The 27,626-nt window shown below is 45.8% G+C and overlaps 1 protein-coding gene across 1 annotated transcript in view; it reads right to left on the bottom strand.

The window, feature by feature from the left end:
- PLPPR4 (phospholipid phosphatase related 4) overlaps positions 1 to 27,626 on the bottom strand; it is a 169,793-nt gene that overhangs the window by 31,052 nt on the left and 111,115 nt on the right. Inside the window, exons 4-5 of the mRNA XM_056523110.1 lie at positions 21,089 to 21,284; positions 10,931 to 10,988 (exon numbers count right to left, since the gene is read on the bottom strand). Coding sequence (XP_056379085.1) covers positions 10,931 to 10,988; positions 21,089 to 21,284 — 254 coding nt within the window. The remainder of the gene's footprint in view (positions 1 to 10,930; positions 10,989 to 21,088; positions 21,285 to 27,626) is intronic.

The following is a 27,626-nucleotide window of genomic DNA, read 5'->3' as shown; positions in this document are numbered from 1 at the left end:
TCTATCTCATATCTATCTATCTCTCATATCTATCTATCTATCTATCTATCTATCTATCTATCTATCTATCTATCTCTCATATCTATCTATCTATCTATCTATCTATCTCTCATATCTATCTATCTATCTATCTATCTCTCATATATATCTATCTATCTCATATATATCTATCTATCTCATATCTATCTATCTCATATCTATCTATCTACACTGCTCAAAAACATAAAGGGAACACCAAGATAACACGTCCTGGATCGGAATGAACTAATACTGAAATCCTTTCCTCTTTACATAGTTGAATGCGCTGACAACAAAATCACCAAAAATTATCAATGGAAATGAAATGTATCAACCCCTGGAGGTCTGGATATGGAGTCACACTCAAAATCACAGTGAGAAACCCCACTACAGGCTGATCCAACTTTATGTAATGTCCTTAATACAAGTCCCAATGAGGCTCAGTAGTGTGTGTGGCCTCCACGTGCCCGTATGACCTCCCTACAACGCCTGGGCATGCTCCTGATGAGGGGGAGGATGGTCTCCTGAGGGATGTCCTCCCAGACCTGGACTAAAGCATCCGCCAACTCCTGGACAGTCTGTGGTGGATGGAGAGAGACGTCCCAGATGTGCTCAATCGGATTCAGGGGAACGGGCGGCCAGTCCATAGCATCAATGCCTTCCTCTTGTAGGAACTGCTGACACACTCCAGACACATGAGGTCTAGCATTGTCTTGTATTAGGAGGAACCCAACCGCACCAGCATATGGTCTCACAAGGGGTCTGAGGATCTCATCTCGGTACCTAATGGCAGTCAGGCTACCTCTGGCGAGCACATGGAGGGCTGTGCGGCCCCCCAAAGAAATGCCACCCCACACCATTACTGACCCACCGCCAAACCGGTCATGCTGGAGGATGTTGCAGGCAGCAGAACATTCTACACAGCGTCTCCAGACTCTGTCACATGTGCTCAATGTGAACCTGCTTTCATCTGTGAAGAGCACAGGGCGCCAGTGGTGAATTTGCCAATCTTGGTGTTCTCTGGCAAATGCCAAACGTCCTGCACGGTGTTGGGCTGTAAGCACAACCCCCACCTGTGGACGTCGGGCCCTCATACCACCCTCATGGAGTCTGTTTCTGACACATGCACATTTGTGTCCTGCTGGAGGTCATTTTGCAGGGCTCTGGCAGTGCTCCTCCTGCTCTTCCTTGCACAAAGGCGGAGGTAGCGGTCCTGCTGCTGGGTTGTTGCCTCCTACGGCCTCCTCCACGTCTCCTGATGTACTGGTCTGTCTCCTGGTAGCGCCTCCATGCTCTGGACACTATGCTGAGAGACACAGAAAACCTTCTTGCCACAGCTCGCATTGATGCGCCATCCTGGATGAGCTGCACTACCTGAGCCACTTGTGTGGGTTGTAGACTCCGTCTTATGCTACCACTAGAGTGAAAGCACTGCCAGCATTCAAAAGTGACCAAAACATCAGCCAGGAAGCATAGGAACTGAGAAGTGGTCTGTGGTCCCCACCTGCAGAACCACTCCTTTATTGGGGGTGTCTTGCTAATTGCCTATAATTTCCACGTGTTGTCTGTTCCATGTGAAATTGATTGTCAATCAGTGTTCTTCCTGAGTGGACAGTGGGATCTCACACAAGTGTCAGTGACTTGGAGTTACATTGTGTGGTTTAAAGGGGTACTCCGGCCCTAAGACATCTTATCCCCTATCCAATGGATAGGGGATAAGATGTCCGACCGCAGGGGTCGAGCCGCTGGGGACCCCCGCAATCTTGCATTCAGCACCCACCTCTTTGCGCTGCCAGCTCACAAACTGCCGGGTGCCTACCATGGGGCTGGAGTATTATGACGTCACGACGCCGCACCCGTATGACATCACGCCCCCTCCCATAGACTTGCATAGCGGGGGGCAGGGTGTGAGATCACACAGGGGCGGAGTCTTGATGTCACGATACTCCGGCCCCGTGTTCGGCACCCGGCAGTTTGTGAGCTGGCAGCGCGGCGTGCAGCACAAAGAGGTGGGTGCCGAATGCAAGATTTCGGGGATCCCCAGCGGCTCGACCCCTGCGGTCAGACATCTTAACCCCTATCCTTTGGATGGGAGTACCCCTTTAAGTGTTCCCTTTATTTTTTTCAGCAGTGTATTCATCTAACTGGCTCATATCTACTGGTGCCAGTAAGTTATTCAGATTTGTATATTACTTCTATATAAAAATCTTAACCCTTCCAGTACTTATCAGCTGCTGTATACTCCACAGGAAGTTGTGTAGTTCTTTCCAGGCTTACCCCAGTGCTCTCTGCTGACACCTCTGTTCAAGTCAGGAACTGTCCAGAGCAGGAGAGGTTTGCTATGGGGATTTGCTCCTGCTCTGGACAGTTCCTGACATGGACAGAGGTGTCAGCAGAGAGCACTGTGGTCAGACAGAAAAGAACTACACAACTTCCTGTGGAGTATACAGCAGCTAAGTACTGGTAAGATTACGTTTTTTAAATGGAAGCAATTAGAAATCTGTAGAACTTTCTGGCACCAGCTGATTTGAAATGTTTATCCCCATCCCCCACCCCCTTCGGTGTACCCCTTTAAATCCTTTCTAGATCCATTTGTGCCTCTAATTGTACGAATCCTCCTCAGAGCCGTAATGCTGCCAAATGCACAAGAGTCCGGAGGAATAAATCTCATCCTAAATTACTTTAAATTAAAAGTCTTTTAATACCTGGAATCAGATCCTGGATTATCAGATTTTCTTCTCTTTCACGTTGATATTTAAATCGGCCTAATATTGGAGAAGCCGATTAGAGATGAGCGAACTTACAGTAAATTCAATTCGTCACGAACTTCTCGGCTCGGCAGTTGATAACTTATCCTGCATAAATTAGTTCAGCTTTCCGGTGCTCCGGTGGGCTGGAAAAGGTGGATACAGTCCTAGGAAAGAGTCTTCTAGGACAGTATCCACCTTTTCCAGCCCACGGGAGCACCGGAAAGCTGAACTAATTTATGCAGGAAAAGTCATCAACTGCCGAGCCGAGAAGTTTGTGACAAATCGAATTTACTGTAAGTTCGCTCATCTCTAAAGCCGATCTCAATGGTTACAATTCTTTGCTACTATAAATCCAATAAAATTAGTCTGGTTATATTCGATTTCAGTGTTTCCCAACCAGGGTGCCTCCAGCTGTAGCAAAACTACAACTCCCAGCATGCCTGGACAGCCAACGGCTGTCCGGGCATGCTGGGACTTGTAGTTTTGTAACAGCTGGAGGCATCTTGGTTGGGAAACATTGTTCTATTTCAACACTTGGATTCAGATTAAAGTACTGACAATGACTTAACCCCTTAAGGACTCAGCCCATTTTGGCCTTAACCCCTTAAGGACCGGAGGTTTTTCCGTTTTTGCATTTTCGTTTTTTGCTCCTTGCCTTTAAAAAATCATAACTCTTTCAAATTTACACCTAAAAATCCATATGATGGCTTATTTTTTGCGCCACCAATTCTACTTTGTAATGACGTCAGTCATTTTGCCCAAAAATCTATGGTGAAGCGGGAAAAAAAATCATTGTGCGACAAAATTGAAAAAAAAACGCTGTTTTGTAACTTTTGGGGGCTTCCGTTTCTACGTAGTACATTTTTCGGTAAAAATGACACCTGATATGTATTCTGTAGGTCCATACGATTAAAATGATCCCCTACTTATATAGGTTTGATTTTGTCGGACTTCTGGAAAAAATCACAACTACATGCAGGAAAATTAATACGTTTAAAATTGTCATTTTCTGACCCCTATAACTTTTTTATTTTTCCGTGTATGGGGCGGTATTAGGGCTTATTGATCACTTTTTATTCATTTTTAAATGATATAAAAAGTGACCAAAAATGCACTATTTTGGACTTTGGAATTTTTTTGCGCGCACGCCATTGACCGAGCGGTTTAATTAATGATATATTTTTATAATTCGGACATTTCCGCACGCGGTGATACCACATATGTTTATTTTAATTTTTATTTATACTGTGTTTTTTTTTTTATTGGAAAAGGGGGGTGATTCAAACTTTTAATAGGGAAGGGGTTAAATGATCTTTATTCACTTTTTTTTTTCACTTTTTTTGTGCAGTGTTATAGGTCCCATAGGGACCTATAACACTGCACACACTGATCTCTTATACTGATCATTGTTATCCCATAGGGACCTATAACACTGCACACACTGATCTTCTATGCTGATCATTGTTATCCCATAGGGACCTATAACACTGCACACACTGATCTTCATCATTGATCACTGGTTTCTCATAAGAAACCAGTGATCAACGATTCTGCCGGATGACTGCTCATGCCTGGATCTCAGGCACTGAGCAGTCATTCGGCGATCGGACAGCGAGGAGGCAGGAAGGGGCCCTCCCGCTGTCCTGTCAGCTGTTCGGGATGCCGCGATTAGCCGCGGCTATCCCGAACAGCCCGACTGAGCTAGCCGGGAACTTTCACTTTCACTTTTAGCCGCGCGGCTCAGCTTTGAGCGCGCGGCTAAAGGGTTAATAGCGCGCGGCGCCGCGATCGGCGCTGCGCGCTATTAGAGGCGGGTCCCGGCTTCACTATGACCCCGGGCCCGCCATGATATGATGCGGGGTTACTGTGTAACCCCGCGTTATATCAGAAGAGCAGGACCAAGGACGTACCGGTACGTCCTTGGTCCTTAAGGGGATAATTTAATTTTTACGTTTTCATTTTTTCCTCCTCGCCTTCTAAAAATCATAACTCTTTTATAATTTCATCCACGGACCAGTATGAGGGCTTGTTTTTTGTGTGACCAGTTGTCCTTTGTAATGACATCACTCATTATATCATAAAATGTATGGCGCAACCAAAAAACACTATTTTTGTGGGGAAATTAAAACGAAAAACGCAATTTTGCTAATTTTGGAAGGTTTTGTTTTCACGCCGTACAATTTATGGTAAAAATGACGTGTGTTCTTTATTCTGAGGGTCAATACGATTAAAATGATACCCATTATTATATACTTTTATATTATTGTTGCGCTTAAAAAAAATCACAAACTTTTTCAACCAAATTAGTACGTTTATAATCCCTTTATTTTGATGACCTCTAACTTTATTATTTTTCCGTATAAGTGGCGGTATGGGGGCTAATTTTTTGCGCCATGATCTGTACTTTTTTTTGATACCACATTTGCATATAAAAAACTTTTAATACACTTTTTATAATTTTTTTTTTAATAAAATTTATAAAAAAAGTAGGAATTTTGGACTTTTTTTATTTTTTTTCGTTCACGCCGTTCACCGTACGGGATCATTAACATTTTATTTTTATAGTTCGGACATTTACGCACGCGGCGATACCAAATATGTCTATAAAAAATGTTTTTTACGCTTTTTGGGGGTAAAATAGGAAAAAACTGACGTTTTACTTTTTTATTGGGGGAGGGGATTTTTCACTTTTTTTTTACTTTAACTTTTACATTTTTTTACATTTTTTTTTACACTTGAATAGTCCCCATAGGGGACTATTCATAGCAATACCATGATTGCTAATACTGATCTGTTCTATGTATAGGACATAGAACAGATCAGTATTATCGGTCATCTTCTGCTCTGGTCTGCTCGATCACAGACCAGAGCAGGAGACGCCGGGAGCCGCACGGAGGAAGGAGAGGGGACCTCCGTCCGGCGTTCTGAATGATCGGATCCCCGCAGCAGCGCTGCGGGCGATCCGATCGTTCATTTAAATCGCGAACTCCCGCAGATGCCGGGATCTGTATTGATCCCGGCACCTGAGGGGTTAATGGCGGACGCCCGCGAGATCGCGGGCGTCGGCCATTGCCGGCGGGTCCCTGGCTGCGATCAGCAGCCGGGATCAGCCGCGCATGACACGGGCATCGCTCCGATGCCCGCGGTTATGCTTAGAACGTAAATGTACGTCCTGGTGCGTTAAGTACCACCTCACCAGGACGTACATTTACGTCCTGCGTCCTTAAGGGGTTAAAGGGGTATTCCAGGAAAAAAACTTTTTTTTCTATATCAACTGGCTCCAGAAAGATAAACAGATTTGTAAATTATTTCTATTAAAAAATCTTAATCCTTTCAGTACTTATGAGCTTCTGAAGTTAAGGTTGTTCTTTTCTGTCTAAGTGCTCTCTGATGACACGTGTCTCGGGAACCGCCCAGTTTAGAAGCAAATCCACATAGCAAAACTTTTCTAAACTGGGCGGTTCCCGAGACACGTGTCATCAGAGAGGATTTAGACAGAAAAGAACAACCTTAACTTCAGAAGCTCATAAGTACTGAAAGGATGAAGATTTTTTAATAGAAGTAATTTACAAATCTGTTTAACTTTCTGGAGCCAGTTGATATATATAAAAAAATAAAATAAAAAAATAAAATTTTTTTTCCTGGAATACCCCTTTAAGATGCTAAGATTTGTTTCGGGAGGATTCGCTCAGATTGGGTTTCAGATTCAGATACCAATTCTGATTGGGCTTTACACTCCCTAGGCCAGATGCAGAGCCCTACTACATACCTCCGTGGGCCAAAGAGTAAGCAGCAATCTATAGCGCACTGTTGCTTATTATACAAGAGCAGGGACTCCTGTAATAATGATAGGAGTCCCTGCTTCTCTAAGCAGTTTCTGTGGCACCTTAGTCTAGGGTCTCTATACTAAGCTGGAAGCATACGCTGTATGCCTACTACTCCATGAATACTTGCTGGATAGTGTTGAGCACGAATATTCGTAATGCAAATTTTTATCGCGAATATCGGCAATTTGAAATTTTGCGAATATTTAAAATATAGCGCTATATATTTGTAATGATAAATATATATTTTTTGGGGTTTTTTTCACATGCAAATTTTTATGCAAATTTTCCATCCAAATTTTTGCATGGAATAAAAAATTTACGAACATAACGAATATGCGAATTTTGCGAACATAGGGTGAATAATTGTCAATATATTCGTGAAATATTTATAATTCGCATATGTCCCCTGCTGCTCATCACTATTGCTGGACAAGGCTCAGAGTAAGGGGCTAAGTGGCCATACATAGCATTGCCAGTTACCTACTTGTAAGAACAATAATAAGCTATAGGTACTGTATATACGGCTGCCTACCGTAGAGAAGCAGGGACTCCTGTCAAAATGACAGGAGTCTCTGTTCCTTTAGATACAGTGTGAAAATACTCACTGACTCCCTGCTCTAGTCTGTGATCAGCCCGGAGCAGGGTTTTTACCTTTGTGGGCTCTGGTGACCATTAAGTGGGAATCCCAAAGTAAGTCACAACATTTTTTAGTTTCAAACAAATCTGAACTTTTTGTTTAACTGGTGCCAGAAAGTTAAACAGATTTTTAAATTACTTCTAGTAGAAAATCTTCATCCTTCCAGTACTTATTAGCTGCTGAATACTACAGAGGAAATGGTTTTCTTTTTGGAACACACAGCTCTCTGCTCACACACAGTGCTCTCTGCTGACATCTGCTGTCCATTTTAGAAACTGTCCAGAGCAGCATATGTTTTCTATGGGGATTTTCTCCTACTCTGGACAGTTCGTGATGTCAGCAGAGAGCACTGTGGTCATGTCAGCAGAGAGCTCTGTGTTCCAAAAAGAAAATAATTTCTTCTGTAGTATTCAGCAGGTAATAAGTACTGGAAGGATTAAGATTTTTTAATAGAAGTAATTTACAAACCTGTTTAACTTTCTGGCACCAGTTGATTTAAAAAAAAAAAAAAAGTTTTCTACTGGAGTACCCCAAAATGACTAGGGATTTTAGCCAAACCAGAATCTCCTCCAATAGGAAGAGCCCCCATTTTAGGGTTCATGCCCCATATCAATCTAGAGCTGGGTGCTGGATGAGCGATAGTGATGAGCGTCAGGGGCCATATTCAAATTTGCAATATTTCGCGAATATATGGACGAATATTCGTCCTATGTTTGCGAAGTTCGCCTATTTGCTATGTCCGTTCTCTTATTTTTTTTTCATGCGAAAATTCGGAATGAAATTCGCATAATGCCCATGTGCAATTATATCTTCCACCTAAAAGAAGGGAGGGATCAGTGTTCCAATAAATATTTGCAGACATTTGCATAAATATTCACCAACATTTGCATAATATTAGCCGATATTCGTGCTAAAAATTGGCATTTTTAATATTCGCGCTCAACACTGATGAGCGAGAAGCTTTTAATGTAGCATTTGAGCGGATCAGGCTGATGAATGGAGTCCTACAGGCAATGTTACCTGGTAAAAGCTGTGCAAGATCTCCTCCAGAAGGAAGAAAACCACCTACTAAAGATAGCTTCCCTGTCAGTCAGTGTTTACAGATAAAGAGCCTAAAAAACATGATTAGGGATTTAAAGGGGTACTCTGCCCCTAGACATCTTATCCCCAATCCAAAGGATAGGGGATAAAATGTCTGATCACGGGGGGTTCGGCCGCTGGGACCCCCCACTATTACCAGTCTGGCTCCCCAGTAATCTGTCGCACAGAGCGAACTCCCATCTGTGCCCGATTCCACAGCCGTCAGGCTCCTTCCATACTGTATATCTCCCATGGACATAAATTGAGGGGACATAATGGCCACGGACGGCCGAAGCCTACCACAGCGGGCGTTCTGAAAATAAATGTTCAGAACGCCGGGGTGTCGGGCCGGAGATCGCAAGGAAGTCCAAGCGTTCGGAACCCCCGCGATCAGTCATCTTATCCCCTATCCTTTGAATAGAAGATAAGATGTCTAGGGATGGAGTACCCCTTTAAGTCAAACCAGAATGTCCTTAAAGGGGTACTCCCTTGCCTCTGCATTCTGAACATCCTGTTCAGAAGCTTGGAGCAGGCGACCACAGTAGTGCCGTCACAGCCACGCCCATCATTATGTCTTGCCACACCTCCTCCATTCATGTCTTTGGCAGGGGGCGTGATCTTAATATAGTTGACAAACTACTTACAAGGGGGGCAAACCACCTACTGAGGAAACTTCATTCAGGGGACACCAGAATCCTGGAGGAAACTAACTAACTCCTGGGGGTGCCCGCTTACTAAGGAAAACTACATGCTGGGGGCATCTACTGATAGCGGGGTCCAAACTACAGGCGAAAAACTACCTTCGGGTGGTTCTACATTGAGGGCGCAAGCTAGCTACAGTGGGGTCCTACCTACAAGGGATAAACTACCTGGGGGGGGGGGGGGGGTCTTACATGATATGGGGTAAAATACCTAAAGTGGGGTCCTACCTACAAGGGATAAACTACTTACAAAGAGGCAGATCACCTACTGAAGGAAATCACATACTGGGAAAACTACCTACAGGGGACGCCAGTGGGGTGGCCCAGTGCAGGAGTTGCACCCCTGTACCATTTCCTGTCCTGTCAGATGGGCTCTATTTCAGTGACCCCTGGACCTCCCTTTTTTCTATATTCTATGAACAGTACTAAGTGCCTATGTTATCTAATGTAATGTGTATATATTGTTATGTACCTTTAAATGTTGTTACTAAGTGTTGTAACCAAGGAAGGTACCAGTGATCAGATGACTTGTGGGTGACCTATAGGACCCCTTGCAAAGTCTCCCCCATATAAACCCTGGGAGGAGCTAGTTGATCAGTCTAGAGCAGTGGTCTTCAACCTGCGGACCTCCAGATGTTGCAAAACTACAACTCCCAGCATGCCGGGAGATGTAGTTTTACAACATCTGGAGGTCCGCAGGTTGAAGACCACTGGTCTAGAGTCTTATCCGAGCTACAGTAAAGTCAAGACCTGGAGGGAGACCCAAGGCCGACCACGCAGCCCCGCTTCTACTAATCCGGTGCCCCACAGGTGAAAGTCAAAACCTGGTAAGCTACATACGGGGTGAAGTCAGTCTAGTCAGTCCTAGTCACAGTCCTAGTCAAGGCAGTCAAGATCAGTCTGTATAAAGTCAGCGTGGGCCTGCAGCAATTGTCCAAATCCACTACAAGTCCCAGCGAGCCCTAGAGTCTCTGAAGTCACTGGTCACCTCCTTGGGTCTAACTGAGCTGTCAAGACTATTACAGCAGTCTAGCTCAGTAAAGCTGCCGTTGTTCCGTAACTTGGTGTCGGACTCAGGATCCAGCGGTATACCTTCGGGTGATGAAGAGGTTAAACCACGCCCTGGCATCACGAATACAAGTAGTTAATGCCATGTGCCCCTAGGGTAACAACATCTGCCCTCCATCACACCCTCACCACACCAGCATAATGGGGGAAAGTAACTATTGGGGGTGCCAGCTTACTAAGGGTAACTATATACTGTGGGCACCTACCTATTGAAGAAAACTACAGACTGAAGAAGACTATATACCTAATGTGGGGGACTTACCTACTCCTCCCCAACTTACCTGCCGCTCCCCACCAACCCACATACCTACCGAAAATTTTTACTGTTTGGTACCCTATAGGTGGGGAAGGGAAAGGAGCGTGCTGGAAAAGTGCAGGGCACAAGATATTTGTCTAGCAGGTTCTGCAGAGATGAGTTGTGGCTGAAAGAAATTATCCTGGCGGTCTGGGCCAGATGGAGAAGAAATAAGAAAGTGAATGACTCCGATCAGAGAAGACGTCACCTGTGGGTCACTGTATGTAAATACATTGTTATCTATGAGGTATTGTGCATAGATTCTTTATTTTTATTTTTCGTCTTTTGTAGAAAATTATGTGTTGGTAGCGCCTCCCGGTGGAAAAGGTTGGGAAACACAGTAGTACAGGCCCCATTTTAACCAAGTCTAATAACAATCTGACTAGTTTTTGTCACATGACCTGCAACTAACTGTATTGCTGATCAGTGACCTGTAAATAAAGTATATCAAAAACCTAAAACCAATAATAAATGTGATGATGAGCGAGATGGCGTAAAACGCAATAAAAACGCATTTTGGGTTTAAATAAGGAGAAAAAAAACAATCTACTTACGGAAATGTAAACAGCTGCGAACGCCGCCAGGGTGGCATGTTGCGAAGGGAACGATTTCCTGCCAAAAAAGACAAGCAAAATTATAGAGTATTTGTTAAAAAAAAAATAAAGTTCCTTCAGAGACATAACCAATTACCCGTCAACAAGAAAGCCCTAATTAGTTTACATTCGCTTCTCAATTCGGGAACGCGTTTCACATATTCAGATGAACGCACCATAACCCTAAAGTAACCGGCGGCGGGAAACAGTAAAAATATCGGGTTTTCGTTATTAGAAGCAGATATTTCGTTAACTGTTTAATTATTTGGGGTGAAGGGGAGGAGACAATAATCTGAAGCAGTGTTGCCCAAGCAGGGTGCCTCCAGCTGTTGCAAAACTTCAACCCCCAGCATGCACGGACAGCCGTTGGCTGTCCGGGCATGCAGGGAGTTGTAGTTTTGCAACAACTGGAGACACACTGGTTGGAAAACACTGCTCTGAGTATTGCTGTTGGTCTCCCATCCACTGCCCAGACCAACTGTCTGCTGTTTAGCATGCTGGGAGTTGTGGGTTATCAACAGCTGGAGGCGCCTTCTTGGGCAGACACTGATCTAGAGATTACATTGTGTACCCTATGACCCCAGAAAACAGAAAAAAAAAGTTCTTTAAAGACTTTTTAACAACAAAAACGCCTTTAAAGGGGTTATCCAGGGAAAAACTTATATATATCAATTGTCTCCAGAAAGTTAAACAGATTTGTAAATTACTTAATCCTTTCAGTACTTATGAGCTGCTGAAGTTGAGTTCTTTTTTGTCTAAGTGCTCTCTGATGACACGTGTCTCGGGAACTGTGCAGAGTAGAAGCAAATCCCCATAGCAAACCTCTTCTACTCTGTGCAGTTACTTCTACCACTGTTACCAGACAGAAAAGAACAACTCAACTTCAGCAGCTGATAATTATTGGAAGTATTAAGATTTTTTAATAGAAGTAATTTACAAATCTGTTTAACTTTCTGGAGCCAGTTGATATACATAAAGGAAAAAAAAGTTTTTTCCTGAAATACGCCTTTAAATTAATCAGCCAAGAGTCAAGGAGGCGGAGCCGAGTTGTGCTCAAGTGCCACAGCCACCTGGCACTCCTCCTCCCAGCCCCTTATTGATTCTCAGGCAAATCCTGTACATGAGTATTTGAGCTAGAATATGTCAGGAGGCGGGCCAGGCTGTGGCACTGGAGCAGCTTGGCACCATCTCCTTGACACTTGGCTGAGAAGTCATAAGGAGATTTTATATATATATTTATTTTCTCTCTTAAATAAATTTATTGCAATTACAAAAATACATAGAGACAGATATCATCTCATCAAAATATTATACAAAATATTATACATTTTATAAGTTTAGCGCCAACCAACAACAGGTCCAGGAAAGGTGCAGTTACGTTTCATGTAGAGAGCCAGGAAATCGCGGGGGGTCGGACCTCTTGCTATCAGACACTTAGCCACTGGCATTTAGATAGGAGAAAAACTTTACAAACCCGGACTACTCCTTTAAGGAGATAAAAGTAATGTATACACTACTAAGAGCTGCAGACACGGTTGGAGAGCTGTCAGGGTATAAAAGCAAACTGCACCTTTCCAAGACCTGTTGGTGGTCGCCAAACTTATGAAATCTCCTTAAAGGGGTACTCTGCTGCTCAGCGTTTGGAACAAACTGTTCCAAACGCTGGAGCCGGCACCAGGAGCTCATGACGGCATAGCCCGACCCCTCATGACATCACACCCCGCCCCCTCAACGCAAGTCTATGCCTATGTCTATGGTGTCAAATCATGAGGGGGCGGGGCTATGACATCACGAGCTCCCGGTGGCGGCTCCAACGTTCGGAACAGTTTGATCCAAATGCTAAGCAGCGGAGTACCCCTTTATTCCCAGTCACGTGTCAAGGAGACGGGGCCAAGCTGCTCAAGTGCCGCAGCCTGGCATATTCCAGCTTGACTCATGTACAGGGTTTGCCCAAGTGCGGGCACAGGAGGAAGCGGTGGCACTAGAACAGTTTGGCTCCGCCTCCTTGACACTTGGCTGGGAACTATAAAGGCAATTTTTTGCAAATACCATCAACTCCTGGGATATATATACAGTATTTAGGAGTAAAGAGAAGGATTTTTTATGCATTTTGTCCCTGAGTTGAACCATAACTCTTCTATTTTTACAACCATATAAAAGGGCTTGCAATTTGGGCACCAATTGTTCCTTGTAATGATGCAGTGAAAAAATGACTATATGGGGGGGGGGGGGGGGGGGGATTGAAAAAAAACAACTCAATTTAGCAAATTTTGTGTGGGTTCTTTTTGCATAGGGCACTTTATGGTAAAACTGACCTTTTCTCTTCATTCTGTGGGTCAATGCCATTATAATGATCGCCATGGTTACATCTTTTCTATTATTGTGCTGTGTTTAACATTTCCCTATTCTGACCCCTATAACTTTCTAATGTTTCCGTATACGGGGCTGTATGAGGGTCACTAATTCCGTTGTGATCTGTAGTTTTCATCGGAACCACTTTTATGTGTATGTGACTTTTTGATCATTATTTATTCTTTTTATTGGGATGTGATATGACCAGAAATCAACAATTTTGTACTTTTTATTACGTTTTTTCCACTCTCTGATCATTAACATTAGATTTTAATAGTTCAAACATTTCTGCACAGAGCAATAACAAATATGTTTATCATTATATATTGTGGCAGTGTGGCAAGGAAAGGGTGTATTTCCCTTGCTATCTCTGCAGAATGCTCCACCTGTGGCCTGATGAATAAGGTATCAGGAAGGGGAAGGTTGTTTAAAAGGAAAGGAAACAGAATAATTGGGGTCTCCCTTGGAAACAGCATGCTGCTGTAGGGGGAGACACACGGACCCTGTTGAGGAAGCAAACAGCGGGAATCTGTGAGTGGTCCAAGAAGTGGTGTGAACTGTGAGTAACAGATTGCAGGAGTCACATGTTATACTGGCTGAGGGGAGCTCACCAGTTCGTAGTCAGGGCATGCTGATATGTGTAGTCAGTGACCAGACGCTCTAGGACGTTATTTTGTTCCTGTTTTGTTTTACCTGCAACCTGTCTAAATAAAGCTGCGAGGAGCCCAACTTGTATGCAGAACTGTGGTCTGTGGTGTTATTGTGAGGAACGTGTCCCATGGCAAGTGTCCAGGATGATCCCAGAGCTAATCCCCAAGGAGGAATCCTTACATTTTGGTGGAGGATGCGGGCACGCCGTTGCTAAGGGCAACCTGTTGCCAAGGGCAACCAACGAGTGAGTTGGAGAGGAGCTGTTGCTAGGAGCAACCCCCTGCAAGATTGCAAGTCGGAGGAGCCCAGCAGAGGAGTTCAAGCACAGTTTGGGTCTGTCGAGATTTTTTTTATTTTTTCTTTTAAGAAAATGGGACAACCTCGAAAGGCCGTTGCTGGGAGCAACCAACGTGGGCCACAAGCTGTGGTCGCCAAGACGGAAAAGAGGATCCGTGAGTTACTGGTGGGTGGAATCCCACTACCTGTGGAACTGGATTGCTGCCAGACTGTTTCTAGAATTATGCCAGACGTTATTCCATTTGTGAAGTCCCGACCAGAGTTTGGTAAGACTATTCCAATTGACTTTGATACGTGTTTTGGGGCAGTAAGCCATATGATGGAGGTATGTGCCGAACTTACAGTAGAAATTATTCTGGGCAGAGACTTTCCGTATTTCTGGCAGCTGTGGGATGAGGAGAGTGAGCCAGAGAATCCGCACACAAAGGTTCTGGAAGGAGTGAGGACTGGGGGGTCTCTACTGGACTGTGTGAATGGGGATGTATATTGGGAACCCATGCAGGCTGAAACACTTATGTTAATGTGTTCTGATGTAAAGAGTCCTATCCCCACCTCTCGCAGGACAAAAGAAAAGCTGTGTGAGCTGGAAATAGAAGGTAAAAAGATGACTGTTTTGTTAGATCCAAAATGTGTAATAAGTCTGGTAAAGACCAGCGGCAGAAAGCCGGACCCTGCTATAGTGTCTATACAGGCCGGACCCCACTATAATGTCTATATAAGCCAGACCCAGCTATAGTGTCTATACAAGCCGGACCCCGCTATAGTGTCTATACAAGCCGGACCCTGCTATAGTGTCTATACAGGCCGGACCCTGCTATAGTGTCTATACAGGCCGGACCCTGCTATAGTGTCTATACAGGCCGGACCCTGCTATAGTGTCTATACAGGCCGGACCCTGCTATAGTGTCTATACAGGCCGGACCCCGCTATAGTGTCTATACAGGCCGGACCCCGCTATAGTGTCTATACAGGCCGGACCCCGCTATAGTGTCTATACAGGCCGGACCCCGCTATAATGTCTATACAGGCCGGACCCTGCTATAGTGTCTATACAGGCCGGACCCTGCTATAGTGTCTATACAGGCCGGACCCTGCTATAGTGTCTATACAGGCCGGACCCTGCTATAGTGTCTATACAGGCCGGACCCTGCTATAGTGTCTATACAGGCCGGACCCCGCTATAGTGTCTATACAGGCCGGACCCCGCTATAGTGTCTATACAGGCCGGACCCCGCTATAGTGTCTATACAGGCCGGACCCCGCTATAGTGTCTATACAGGCCGGACCCCGCTATAGTGTCTATACAGGCCGGACCCCGCTATAGTGTCTATACAGGCCGGACCCCGCTATAGTGTCTATACAGGCCGGACCCCGCTATAGTGTCTATACAGGCCGGACCCCGCTATAGTGTCTATACAGGCCGGACCCTGCTATAGTGTCTATACAGGCCGGACCCCGCTATAATGTCTATACAGGCCGGACCCCGCTATAGTGTCTATACAGGCCGGACCCCGCTATAGTGTCTATACAGGCCGGACCCCGCTATAGTGTCTATACAGGCCGGACCCCTCTATAGTGTCTATACAGGCCGGACCCTGCTATAGTGTCTATACAAGCCGGACCCCGCTATAGTGTCTATAGAAGCCGGACCCCGCTATAGTGTCTATACAAGCCGGACCCTGCTATAGTGTCTATACAAGCCGGACCCCGCTATAGTGTCTATACAAGCCGGTATTTGGGGTTATAAAACAGTTAATGTGTGTATTTCTACTCCCTATGGTACCATAAGTCACAAGGTTGTAATAGATCCTACCTTACAGTATGAAGTGGTGCTGGGGAAGGATTTTCAGCAGTTGTGGGAAGATAGTCAGGTGACTAGAGCAGGAACACCTGATAGGCTCACAACACTTGGTTTTCACCACATAGCAGGGGACAGTAACTCCGCAGAGGATGAGGGCGGGGAGTGTCGGCAGACCCTAGGTATATGTCAGGTGGGAGTGTCAGCAGACCCTAGGTATATGTTGTTACGCCGAGCGCTCCGGGTCCCCGCTCCTCCCCGGAGCGCTCGCAGCATCCTCTCATTCGCAGCGCCCCGGTCAGACCTGCTGACCGGGTGCGCTGCAATATCACTCTCAGCCGGGATGCGATTTGCGATGCGGGAGGCGCTCCTTAGGGCGCGCGCGCGCCGGGTCTCTGCAATTTAAAGGGCCACTGCGCCACTGATTGGCGCAGCAGACTTAATCAGTGTGTTCACCTGTGCACTCCCTACTTATACCTCACTTCCCCTGCACTCCCTCGCCGGATCTTGTTGCCATTGTGCCAGTGAAAGCGTTTCCTTGTATGTTCCTAGCCTGTGTTCCAGACCTCCTGCCGTTGCCCCTGACTACGATCCTTGCTGCCTGCCCTGACCTTCTGCTACATCCGACCTTGCTCTTGTCTACACCCTTGTACCGCGCCTATCTTCAGCAGTCAGAGAGGTTGAGCCGTTGCCGGTGGATACGACCTGGTTGCTACCGCCGCTGCAAGACCATCCCGCTTTGCGGCGGGCTCTGGTGAATACCAGTAGCAACTTAGAACCGGTCCACCAACACGGTCCACGCCAATCCCTCTCTGGCACAGAGGATCCACCTCCTGCCAGCCGAATCGTGACATATGTCAAGTGGGAGTGTCAGCAGACCCTAGGTGTATGTCAGGTGGGAGTGTCAGCAGACCCTAGGTATATGTTAGGTGGGAGTGTCAGCAGACCCTAGGTATATGTTAGGTGGGAGTGTCAGCAGACCCTAGGTATATGTCAGGTGGGAGTGCCAGCAGACCCTAGGTATATGTCAGGTGGGAGTGCCAGCAGACCCTAGGTCTATGTCAGGTGGGAGTGTCAGCAGACCCTAGGTATGTGTCAGGTGGGAGTGTCAGCAGACCCTAGGTATATGTCAGGTGGGGGTGTCAGCAGACCCTAGGTATGTGTCAGGTGGGAGTGTCAGCAGACCCTAGGTCTATGTCAGGTGGGAGTGTCAGCAGACCCTAGGTCTATGTCAGGTGGGAGTGTCAGCAGACCCTAGGTATATGTCAGGTGGGAGTGTCAGCAGACCCTAGGTATATGTCAGGTGGGAGTGTCAGCAGACCCTAGGTATATGTCAGGTGGGAGTGTCAGCAGACCCTAGGTATATGTCAGGTGGGAGTCTGCCAGACCACTAGGGGAGCTGAAGAACAGTCCGCAAGTCAAGTTAAAGAGGTGACTGGAAAAGAAGCTACAGAGATGGCTGTGAAAAAACCAAAACTCCGGAAGAGAGTACCAGTGGAGCTGGGGGCTGCGCTTACGGTCACAGACAGAGTCCTAAGTGAAGGAGATGTGGTGTCTGGACCAGAGTGGGGTCGTAACCAGGAAGGTCGAACTGCAGGACCACATATTGTTGCAGACCCAGGAGCCCTAGTCGTTTTTGCCAGGCCATGGAGAGACTGTGACAAGACAAAAGAAAAGTCTGCCAAGGAGCTGAGAGACATTTCAGAGGAACTGTTTGGGAATCACCCGGATTCGCTGGTGCCAAGAGCCATAGAAGTTGTCCGACAGGAGTGTTTAGCAAGAGTCTCCAGAGTTGCCAACGTGGTGGGAGAGGAAGAGTGCCAGGTGTCAGTGGTATCTGTTGTTGATGATAATAATGAGGCCCAAGTGGCCGCAACCCCGAAAAAGGGGGAGACTTGATTTAGAGATGGAGAAGAGCTGGGTCGAGTGTCTGACAGAGGACCAGAGGATGTCTCAAGGTCTAACAGCGAGAGTGAGGAGACCACTGTCAGTAAAAGGTCTCGGAAAAGATGAGCTGGCCTTGGAAAAAAATGGAGCAGATCAAGAATCTGGAAGAATCCCTGCAGATGGTTTCTGTAAAGTTGATGGAGAAAGAAAAAGAGGTACATCGCTTGACAGAGGAGAAGGACAAATCGCTGGCTGACTTTAAGAAAGAACAAAAAGCGAGGCTTCAGCTGGAAAAATAATGGAGCACCACAGAAGTGAGTTTGTGGCTCTGCAGGATGGACTGTCCCGCTCCCAGGGTCTTGTAACCAGCAAGGAGAGTGAAGTGCAGAGTCTGGCCAAGCGGATGTCATTCCAGGAAGAAGTGAGTCTTCTACATGGTGCCTATCAGGCTCTGTGGAGTGATCACAAGGCTAGCCTGGTAGCCATGGAAAACATAGAAAAAGAGAAGAATGAAATGAAGATGGAAGTTGAGGCTCTTGCCAGTAATCTGGAGAGTGTCTCTAAAGCTAAGAGACAACTTGAGGAGGAAGTAAAGGTGAAGAATGCCCTTGCACATGCTCTTCAATCTGCTCGTCATGACAATGACATGCTCCGTGAGCAGTAGAGGAGGCCCTGGAACAAGTTGAGACTCTGAAACATGAAAACAAGAACTTGTAACGAGATCTCAGATCTCTCTGAGCAGATTGGTGAGAGTGGAAAATCTATCAATGAGTTAGTGAAGTCCAAGAAACAGTTGCTGGACAGTGAGAAGATGATCTCTGCACAACTCAAGAGTCAGCAGCTTAGATATATAAAGCTGGAAGATGACATGAAGATCTTAAAAAAGAGAGCCTGGAAGCGCAAAACGAAACAGAAGGTCCCACGTAGCTGCCTTGGTTTTCCTGGGAGCGCAACTCTACGAGCAGGTGGCTGTGCTGGCGGACAATGAACAGTTGAGGAAACAATTGCTGTCTTCGGAAGATACTGTCAGGGACTTGACAGAGTTACTTGACAGTGAGAGGATGAAGTCCGCTAAGCTCCAGTGTAAGCTGCGAAAATGTGAAAAAAAGGAAGAGGACCAGGAAGTCTTAAAAGAGAGCAGAGACCAAGACATGGCGGAATTGGCTCAAGAAAGGCTTCTGGGGCCGAAGTTACAGGATACAGTTATGCCTTCTCTGAATGCCAAAAAGTCCTCTAATGCTAAGATTGAGGTGAAGCCCTGTAGGAAGTCCCCTGAAGCTAGGACTGAGCTGAAACCTGGTGGGAAATCCTCTGAAGTGGAGACTAAGGAGAAGAGAGGTGGGAAATCCTCTGAACCTGAGCAGACCAAAAATTCTGAAGGTAATGCTGAGGCAGAGAAACCCTCTGAAGAAGAAGCTAAACCAGAGTCAACCTCAAAAGCTGTGAGTAAAGAAAATGGCACAACTGAAGCTACAGGTGAAGAGAAGAGTAAGCCTGAAGAAGCTGCAGAGAAGAGCCAAACTGATTCTACACAAGAATCCGAAGGAGCCAAAGACTCTGAATCCAAACCTGAGGAAGCTGGTGCCCCTGAAGAGAAAGCTGGAAGGGATGAGGTGAAACCATGTGAGAAATCCACTGAAATCAAGACTGAGGTGAAACCAGGTGGAAAGTCCTCTAAAGTTGAAACTGAGATGGACCCGTGTCGGAAATCCTCTGAAGCTACAGAGAACAAGACAGTGGTTGGTTGAAGCCACTGAGGCCGAAAGACTCTCTGAAGCAGAGGCAGAGGTCCGGCAAGCCAGAAGAAGACAAAGGTTAGAAGCATCGGTCCTCTCTGTTCTTAATTTCAAGAACCCTGCCCACACCAGGGTGAAGAACCTGGTACTGGAGAGGTGTGACCGAGAGACTTGCAATTGGTGGCTGGTAAAAGTCCGGAAGAAAAAAGTCAAGGACTTCAGAGACTGTGGGACAAAAGTTGTCCAAGGAAAAGGAAAGGCAGTTGGACTCTGCCTTTTGAATACAAGTGCTCCTTCCTGAGAGGGGGGGGGGGGGGGGGGGGGGGTCGATGTGTGGCAAGGAAAGGGTGTATTTCCCTTGCTAACTCTGGAAAATGCTCCACCTGTGGCCTGATTAATGAGGTATCAGAAGGGGAAGTGTGTTTAAGAGGAAAGGAAACAGAATAGTTGGGGTCTCCCTTGGATACAGTATGCTGGCTGTTAGTGGGGCAGACGCACTGACCCTGTTTAGGTAACACGCAGAAGGTGCTGTGAGTGGTCCAAGAAGTGGTGTGAACTGTGAGTAACAGGTTGCAGGAGACATATGTTTAACTGGCTGAGGGGAGCTCACCAGTTCGTAGTCAGGGCATGCTGATATGTGTAGTCAGTGAACAGACGGTCTAGGACTTTATTTTGTTCCTGTTTTATGTTTTGTTTTACCTGCAACCTTAGTAAATAAAGCTGGCGAGGAGCCCGACTTGTATGCGGGACTGTGGTGTTATTGTGAGGAGCGTGTCCTGTGGCAAGTGACCAGGACCATCCCAGAGCTAATCCCCAAGGAGGAATCCTTACAATATAAATATATATATACATTCCCCCCCCCCCCCCCCATTCTTTTACTTGTAAAATGGGAAAGGGAAGGGTGGTGATTAAATATGTATTAGGGGAGGGGCTAATATTTTTAACAAACCTTTATATTTTTTAAGTGCTCAGTTCACATTTAATTAACAATCTTTGCTATTACTGTTCAGTGCTATGGAATGGCATCACCACTGTTTTTAGATAACCCTTTAGATCAGTGCTGATTACAGCATCTAAAGGGTTAATGGCAGACTCTGTCGGGATCGACGATGTCAGACATTACTGGTGAGTCCCGGCTGCTATTAGCAGCCATCACTCCCCAGCTATAAAGCAATCTCAGCTCCTAAGCTCGCTTCATAAACCTCATGCACGCCGTGCCGTACACCGTTTCATGTAAGGGTTAATGATATTTCGAACGCCTTTTGCCCTGTCTATTGTCCAAATGAAACCTCACATACAAGTCATATGACCTACTACAATAATGAGGATTTCTGCCATTGTTAGGACCTGTTCACACTACAGAGAATCTGCCCAAAATGTTGTAATGATTCCCTTTACCTTCCGGCATTTATGATGGCGAAGTCCTGCCCGGAGCAGATGTCTTCTAGCACATATGGATTTTCTTTACAGGATATATTTAGGGAGGTGTAGTTGGGTTTGCAGACGGTCAAGAAATACGGGGTCTGGTAACCAGTGGAGAGTTGGATGATGTCGGTGATGAGGGCCGTGGAGCAGAGGCCGAAAACATGGACGCCTGGGAGAAAAACAAAGGAGAAGGGAAAGTGATTAAAACTTTATATATTACAGCAGTGGTTTACACACAGGATGTCTCCAGCTGTTGCAAAACTACACTCCCAGCATGCTTGGACAGCCAATGACTGGGAGTTGTAGTTTTGCAACCGCTGGAGGCACACTGTTTGGAAAACACTGTTTCAATCAATAAACCTGAAGAGTTCAATGGAACAATCCAAGCACGGTAGAAGGAGATTAAAAAAAAATAATAATAATAATTATATAATAATCACACGTAAAAAATAAATAAATAAATAAATATATATATATATGTAAATTTTATATGTATGTATTTTTATTATTTTTGTGTGTTATTATTATCATTATTTTTCAAAAGATCTCTTTATTTATAAATAAATAGATCTTTTGAAAACAATAAGAAATGAGCGAACTTACAGTAAATTCGATTGATTCATCACAAACTTCTCAGCTCGGCGGTTGCTGACTTTTCCTGCATAAATTAGTTCAGCTTTCCGGTGCTCCTGTGGGCTGGAAAAGGTGGATACAGTCCTAGGAGACTCTTTCCTAGGACTGTATCCACCTTTTCCAGCCCACCGGAGCACCTGAAAGCTGAACTAATTTATGCAGGAAAAGCCATCAACTGCAGAGCCGAGAAGTTTGTGACGAATCAAATTTACTGTAAGTTCGCTCATCTCTAAAAACAATAACAAATACATGTAAATTCTAAATATATTATATTTATTATTTATTATTATTACTATTATGATTATGTTTTTTTTCCTCACAAAATATCTATTTATTTATAAATATATAACTGAGGACCGTGACCTTGCCTGGTCTGCTGCTGGTACCTGCTATATATGCTGTATATTTCACTTTTGTTTTTCCTCAAAAGATCTCTTTATTTATAAATATACACATATAGAATAAAATTAACTGGAATCATGAGATTTTGATCTTGAATAACTTGGAGCAAAGTTTTCCCCAGATTTACGCCAAAATCTTCATTTGACTATATGTTCACCCTTTCCCTTGTATTGGGCTTCTCCATCTCCCCCACTGGACACTTTGCCTTGAAGAGCGTTCAGTCTATTGGGTGACTGTTACTAGTGGGGACCACAGGGGTCCATCTTGGGTCTTGTACTATTTAATATATTCATTAATGACCTTGTAGAGGGGTTGAATAGTAAAGTAGCAATATTTGCAGATGCTACTAAACTCTGTAAAGCGGTAAACACTTTAGAGGACAGTGCACTGTGTATAGTAGATAACCCAATAGAGGACAGTGCACTGTGTATAGTAGATAACCCAATAGAGGACAGTGCACTGTGTATAGTAGATAACCCAATAGAGGACAGTGCACTGTGTATAGTAGATAACACTATAGAGGACAGTGCACTATTACAAATGGATCTGGTTTGGTTGAAGGTTTTGGCTGAGAAGTGGCAGATGAGGTTCAACACTGACAAATGTAAGGTAATGCACATGGGGAAGAAAAATCCGGGCTGGGATTATGTATTAAATGGGAGAACACTTGGGACGACTGACGTGGAAAAGGACTTAGGGGTCTTAGTAAACAGTAAACTTAGCTGTAGTGACCAGTGTCGGGCAGCTGCTGCCAAGGCAAACAAAATCATGGGGTGCATCAATAGGGACATAGATGCCCACAACAAGGAAATAATTCTACCACTGTACAAATCACTAGTCAGACCACACATGGAATACTGTGTACAGTACTGGTCAGACCCCACATGGAATACTGTGTACAGTACTGGTCAGACCCCACATGGAATACTGTGTACAGTACTGGTCAGACCCCACATGGAATACTGTGTACAGTACTGGTCAGACCACACATGGAATACTGTGTACAGTACTGGTCAGACCCCACATGGAATACTGTGTACAGTACTGGTCAGACCCCACATGGAATACTGTGTACAGTACTGGTCAGACCACACATGGAATACTGTGTACAGTACTGGTCAGACCACACATGGAATACTGTGTACAGTACTGGTCAGACCACACATGGAATACTGTGTACAGTACTGGTCAGACCACACATGGAATACTGTGTACAGTACTGGACACCAGTGTACAAGAAAGATATAGTGGAGCTGGAGAGGGTTCAAAGACGGGCAACCAGAGCAATACGGGGAATGGGAGGACTACAGTACCCAGAAAGATTATCAGAATTGGGGTTATTTAGTTTAGAAAAAAGAAGGTTATGGGGCGACCTAATAACTATGTATAAATATATCAGGCGGCTGTACAAAGATCTCTCCATGATCTATTTATACCCAGGACTGTATATATAACAAGGAGGTGACCTAATAATATATATAATATATCAGGACAGTACAGAGATCTCTCCATGATCTATTTATACCCAGGACTGTATATATAACAAGGAGGTGACCTAATAATATATATAATATATCAGGACAGTACAGAGATCTCTCCATGATCTATTTATACCCAGCTGTTATGGTCACGGCAGGTGGTGGATCCTCTGGGCCTGTGTGGTAGATGACTCGGGCCGTGCCAGGGAGTGGAGTCTAAGGTGCCACTGATGTTCACCAGAGTCCGCAGTAAAGCGGGATGGTCTTGCTGTGGCAGACGGCACCCAGGTCACTACCCCTGGCGCGACTCATCCACACAGGTAACTGGGAGGTGGCGTGGTACAGGAGACTGGCAGGATGTGGCAAGATGGCAGTAGGTCAGGGCAGGAACACAGGTGCAGGGTAGGAAGGTAGCAAGGAACCGGTACACAGTAACAGAGACACAGGACTTTCACAATGTCAATAGACAACCAAAGATCCGGCAGGGAAACAAAGGAGGAGCTGATATATAAGGACAGGAGACAGGTGTAGACTTTGATTAATTGAGCACTGGCCCTTTAAGAGTGAGAGCTCGGGCGCATGCGCCCTAGGAGGCGGCGGCGGCGCACGCACCAGGGCTGCGAGGACAGGGAGGTGAGTGAGGGGCTAGGATTCACATGCGGGCACGTCGGGCGATGCGAATCCCAACCCCACCGGCCGCCGGGGACATGACAGAGCGCTCACGCTCTTCGAGGAAGAAAACGGTGAGGGGGGGGGGGGGGGGGCAGCTTTCCTATTGGTTGCTGGGGATGTTGTTGATAACCTCTGACAAGTGTATTTGCATCATTCTAATTGGCCCACAAGTTAAAAGAAGGAATATGCGCATATGCAGGAAAAAAGCTAATATTCATAATTTCGAATATGTAGCGTATATATCTGCAATATTCGCAAATTGGCAAATTTGCGATATTCGCGATAAAAATTCGAAATGCGAATATTCGCTCCAAACACTAGTCAGGAACTGTCCACTGTAGGAACAAATCCCCATAGGAATCATTTCCTGCTTTAAACAGAGGTGTCAGCAGAGAGCACTGAGGTCAGACTGGAAGGAACTACACAACTTCCTGTGGAGCATACAGCAGCTGATAAGTACTGGAAGGATTAAGATTTTTTTAAATAGAAGTAATTTACATATCAGTATAACTTTTTGGGAGCGGTTAATTTGAAAACAAATATTTTCCACCAGAGTACCCCTTTAAGGGGGTTACATGTCTCCAATACATTTGGAGCCTGAAAGTTACAGATTTGTAAATTATTTTTATTTAAAAATCTTAATCCTTCCAATACTTATCAGCTGCTAAGTACTGGAAGGATTAAGATTTTTATATAGAAATAATTTACAAATCTGTATAACTTTTCGGTAACGGTTAATTTGAAAACATTTGTTTTCCACTGGAGTGCCCCTTTAAGGACCGCCATGTAGTGTTTTCACCATTATACTTTTTAGGGGACATCTTCAGGCTGCAGCGCGGGGCTCTGTACAATCCCTATATCCAGCAGATAACAGAGTGCAGACTGCTGATACAATTAGTCATTTAGCCGCTGCATTCAATAGTGACCACAGCATCTAAAGGGTATCACAGGGACGGAGGGGCTCTGGTGTAGGATGATGGGATTATTGGGACCTGTGGACCCCCCCCCCTCCCCCGGCTGCTGTAGGCATCTGCCCAGTGACAGGCACCAGGAGGTATTTCCAATAATTTTTTTAAGTGATCGATCTATATTATAGATGATCAATGGGGGGTCGACTGCTGGGACTGATGGCAGGACTGTGGGGCGATGAGACCACTGCTATATACTGCTGTGGTGTCCCGGTACCGTATGGTATACCGTACCTTGTATGGTGGTCCCCAAAGTCAGAGTTACTTCGTTCTAGTAGGGTCCTCCTGGTGAGATAGCCCCTAGTCGCCTCTTCAGCGTACTGTGGTCCCTCAACATACGATGGTAATCCGTTCCAAATGGACCATCGTTTGTTGAAACCATCGTATGTTGAGGGATCCGTGCAATGTAAAGTATAGGACAGTGGTCTACAACCTGCGGACCTCCAGATGTTGCAAAACTACAACACCCAGCATGCCCGGACAGCCAACGGCTGTCCGGGCATGCTGGGAGTTGTAGTTTTGCAACATCTGGAGGTCCGCAGGTTGAAGACCACTGGTATTGGAGGTTATACTCACCTGTCCCCGCCGCTCCGGACCGTCACCGCTCGTTACCGCTGCCCTGGATGTTGCCGTCCATCGCTGTCGCCGCGTCCCTGGGGTGTCCCCGCCGCTCCGGCAAGGCCTCTGCTTCCCTGGCATCCTCGCTCAACGTCGCCGCCATCACGTCACTATGCACGCCGCTCCTATTGGATGACGGGACGGTGTGCGCAGCGACGTGATGACGACGATGGAGAGCGCCAACAATGCAGGGGATCCCGAAGAGGACGCGCCGGACCCCCGAGGACAGGTAAGTGATCGTCAGCGGTCCACACAGGGCCCCGTAAAAGGCTATCCGGGGGCAGCTGAAGCAGTCTGCGCTGCCGGATAGCCGTTTATGCGATGGCCCCGACATACAAAAGCATCGTATGTTGAAATGATCGTATGTCGGGGCCATTGTAGGTCGGGGGGGGTCACTGTATATATATGGTATGTCGGGGCCATCGTAGGTCGGGGGTCACTGTATATATATGGTATGTCGGGGCCATCGTAGGTCGGGGGGTCACTGTATATATATGGTATGTCGGGGCCATCGTAGGTCGGGGGGTCACTGTATATATATGGTATGTCGGGGCCATCGTAGTTCAGGGGGTCACTGTATAAGTAATTAAATATTTAATTGTCTATATAGTGTCGCAGGACCTTAGGTCACATGACTAATGTTACTTCTTTAGGTTATGCTTAAGGACCTTCCAAGGTCACATGGTATGGTCACATGTCAGACCATAATCCTTTGTAAGCAGAATTGACAGATGGTATGGACCAATGAGCTCAAGGCCAGCCCCTGCCCATATAAGGGAGATGCCAACCAATCCTCGCTCTCTTGGGTTCCGGACTAGTGGAGAGAGAAGCGATCGCCGAGCGACTTACAGAGACGAGCATAGCCCTGAATCCGGCCAGCCTCAGCCTGAATCTAATTGTGAGTTACGATATCAATCCCCGCTGAAGCTAGCGTGACTGCTGGACCTCAATCCCCTAAGTCCGGTGGAACAGCGCATATAAATCTCCGGAGCTCTAGAAACTCACAAGGTCGCAACCAAGTGTCAAACGTCAGATAGAATCTGTTATATGGACTGCTCCTGTTTAAGTCTGCATAAAAGCTGCAGTAAAAGTTCCGAAAGTTTTCTGAAAATCTCCGGTTGTGGACAATTATTTATTTACTATCTCCCTATCGCTCTTGGGACGGGCGGCGGTAGCACAAGCATATACAGAGAAAACCCTCACCCTGGCGTCACGACAGTTAAGGGTTAAACCAGCACCCTTTCATCACTGCACAGCTACACCCCATATACCCTACACCCCCAGGCTACCACATAGCATATACAGTGTACGGGGTCTGAGGTACTTGGTATACAGTATACAGTGTACAGGGTCTGAGGTACTTGGTATACAGTGTACAGGGTCTGAGATACTTGGTATGTAGTATACAGTGTACGGGGTCTGAGGTACTTGGTATACAGCATACAGTGTACGGGGTCTGAGGTACTTGGTATGCAGTATACAGTGTACGGGGTCTGAGGTACTTGGTATACAGTGTACAGGGTCTGAGGTACTTGGTATGTAGTATACAGTGTACGGGGTCTGATGTACTTGGTATGTAGCATACAGTGTACAGGGTCTGAGGTACTTGGTATGTAGTATACAGTGTACAGGGTCTGAGGTACTTGGTATACAGCATACAGTGTACGGGGTCTGAGGTACTTGGTATGTAGTATACAGTGTACGGGGTCTGAGGTACTTGGTATGTAGTATACAGTGTAC

The sequence above is a fragment of the Hyla sarda genome, chromosome 6 (assembly GCF_029499605.1).
Source record: "Hyla sarda isolate aHylSar1 chromosome 6, aHylSar1.hap1, whole genome shotgun sequence".
Taxonomy (NCBI): domain Eukaryota; kingdom Metazoa; phylum Chordata; class Amphibia; order Anura; family Hylidae; genus Hyla; species Hyla sarda.
Note: the sequence above shows the minus strand (reverse complement) of the source record. Positions and strands in the feature narration are given on the sequence as shown.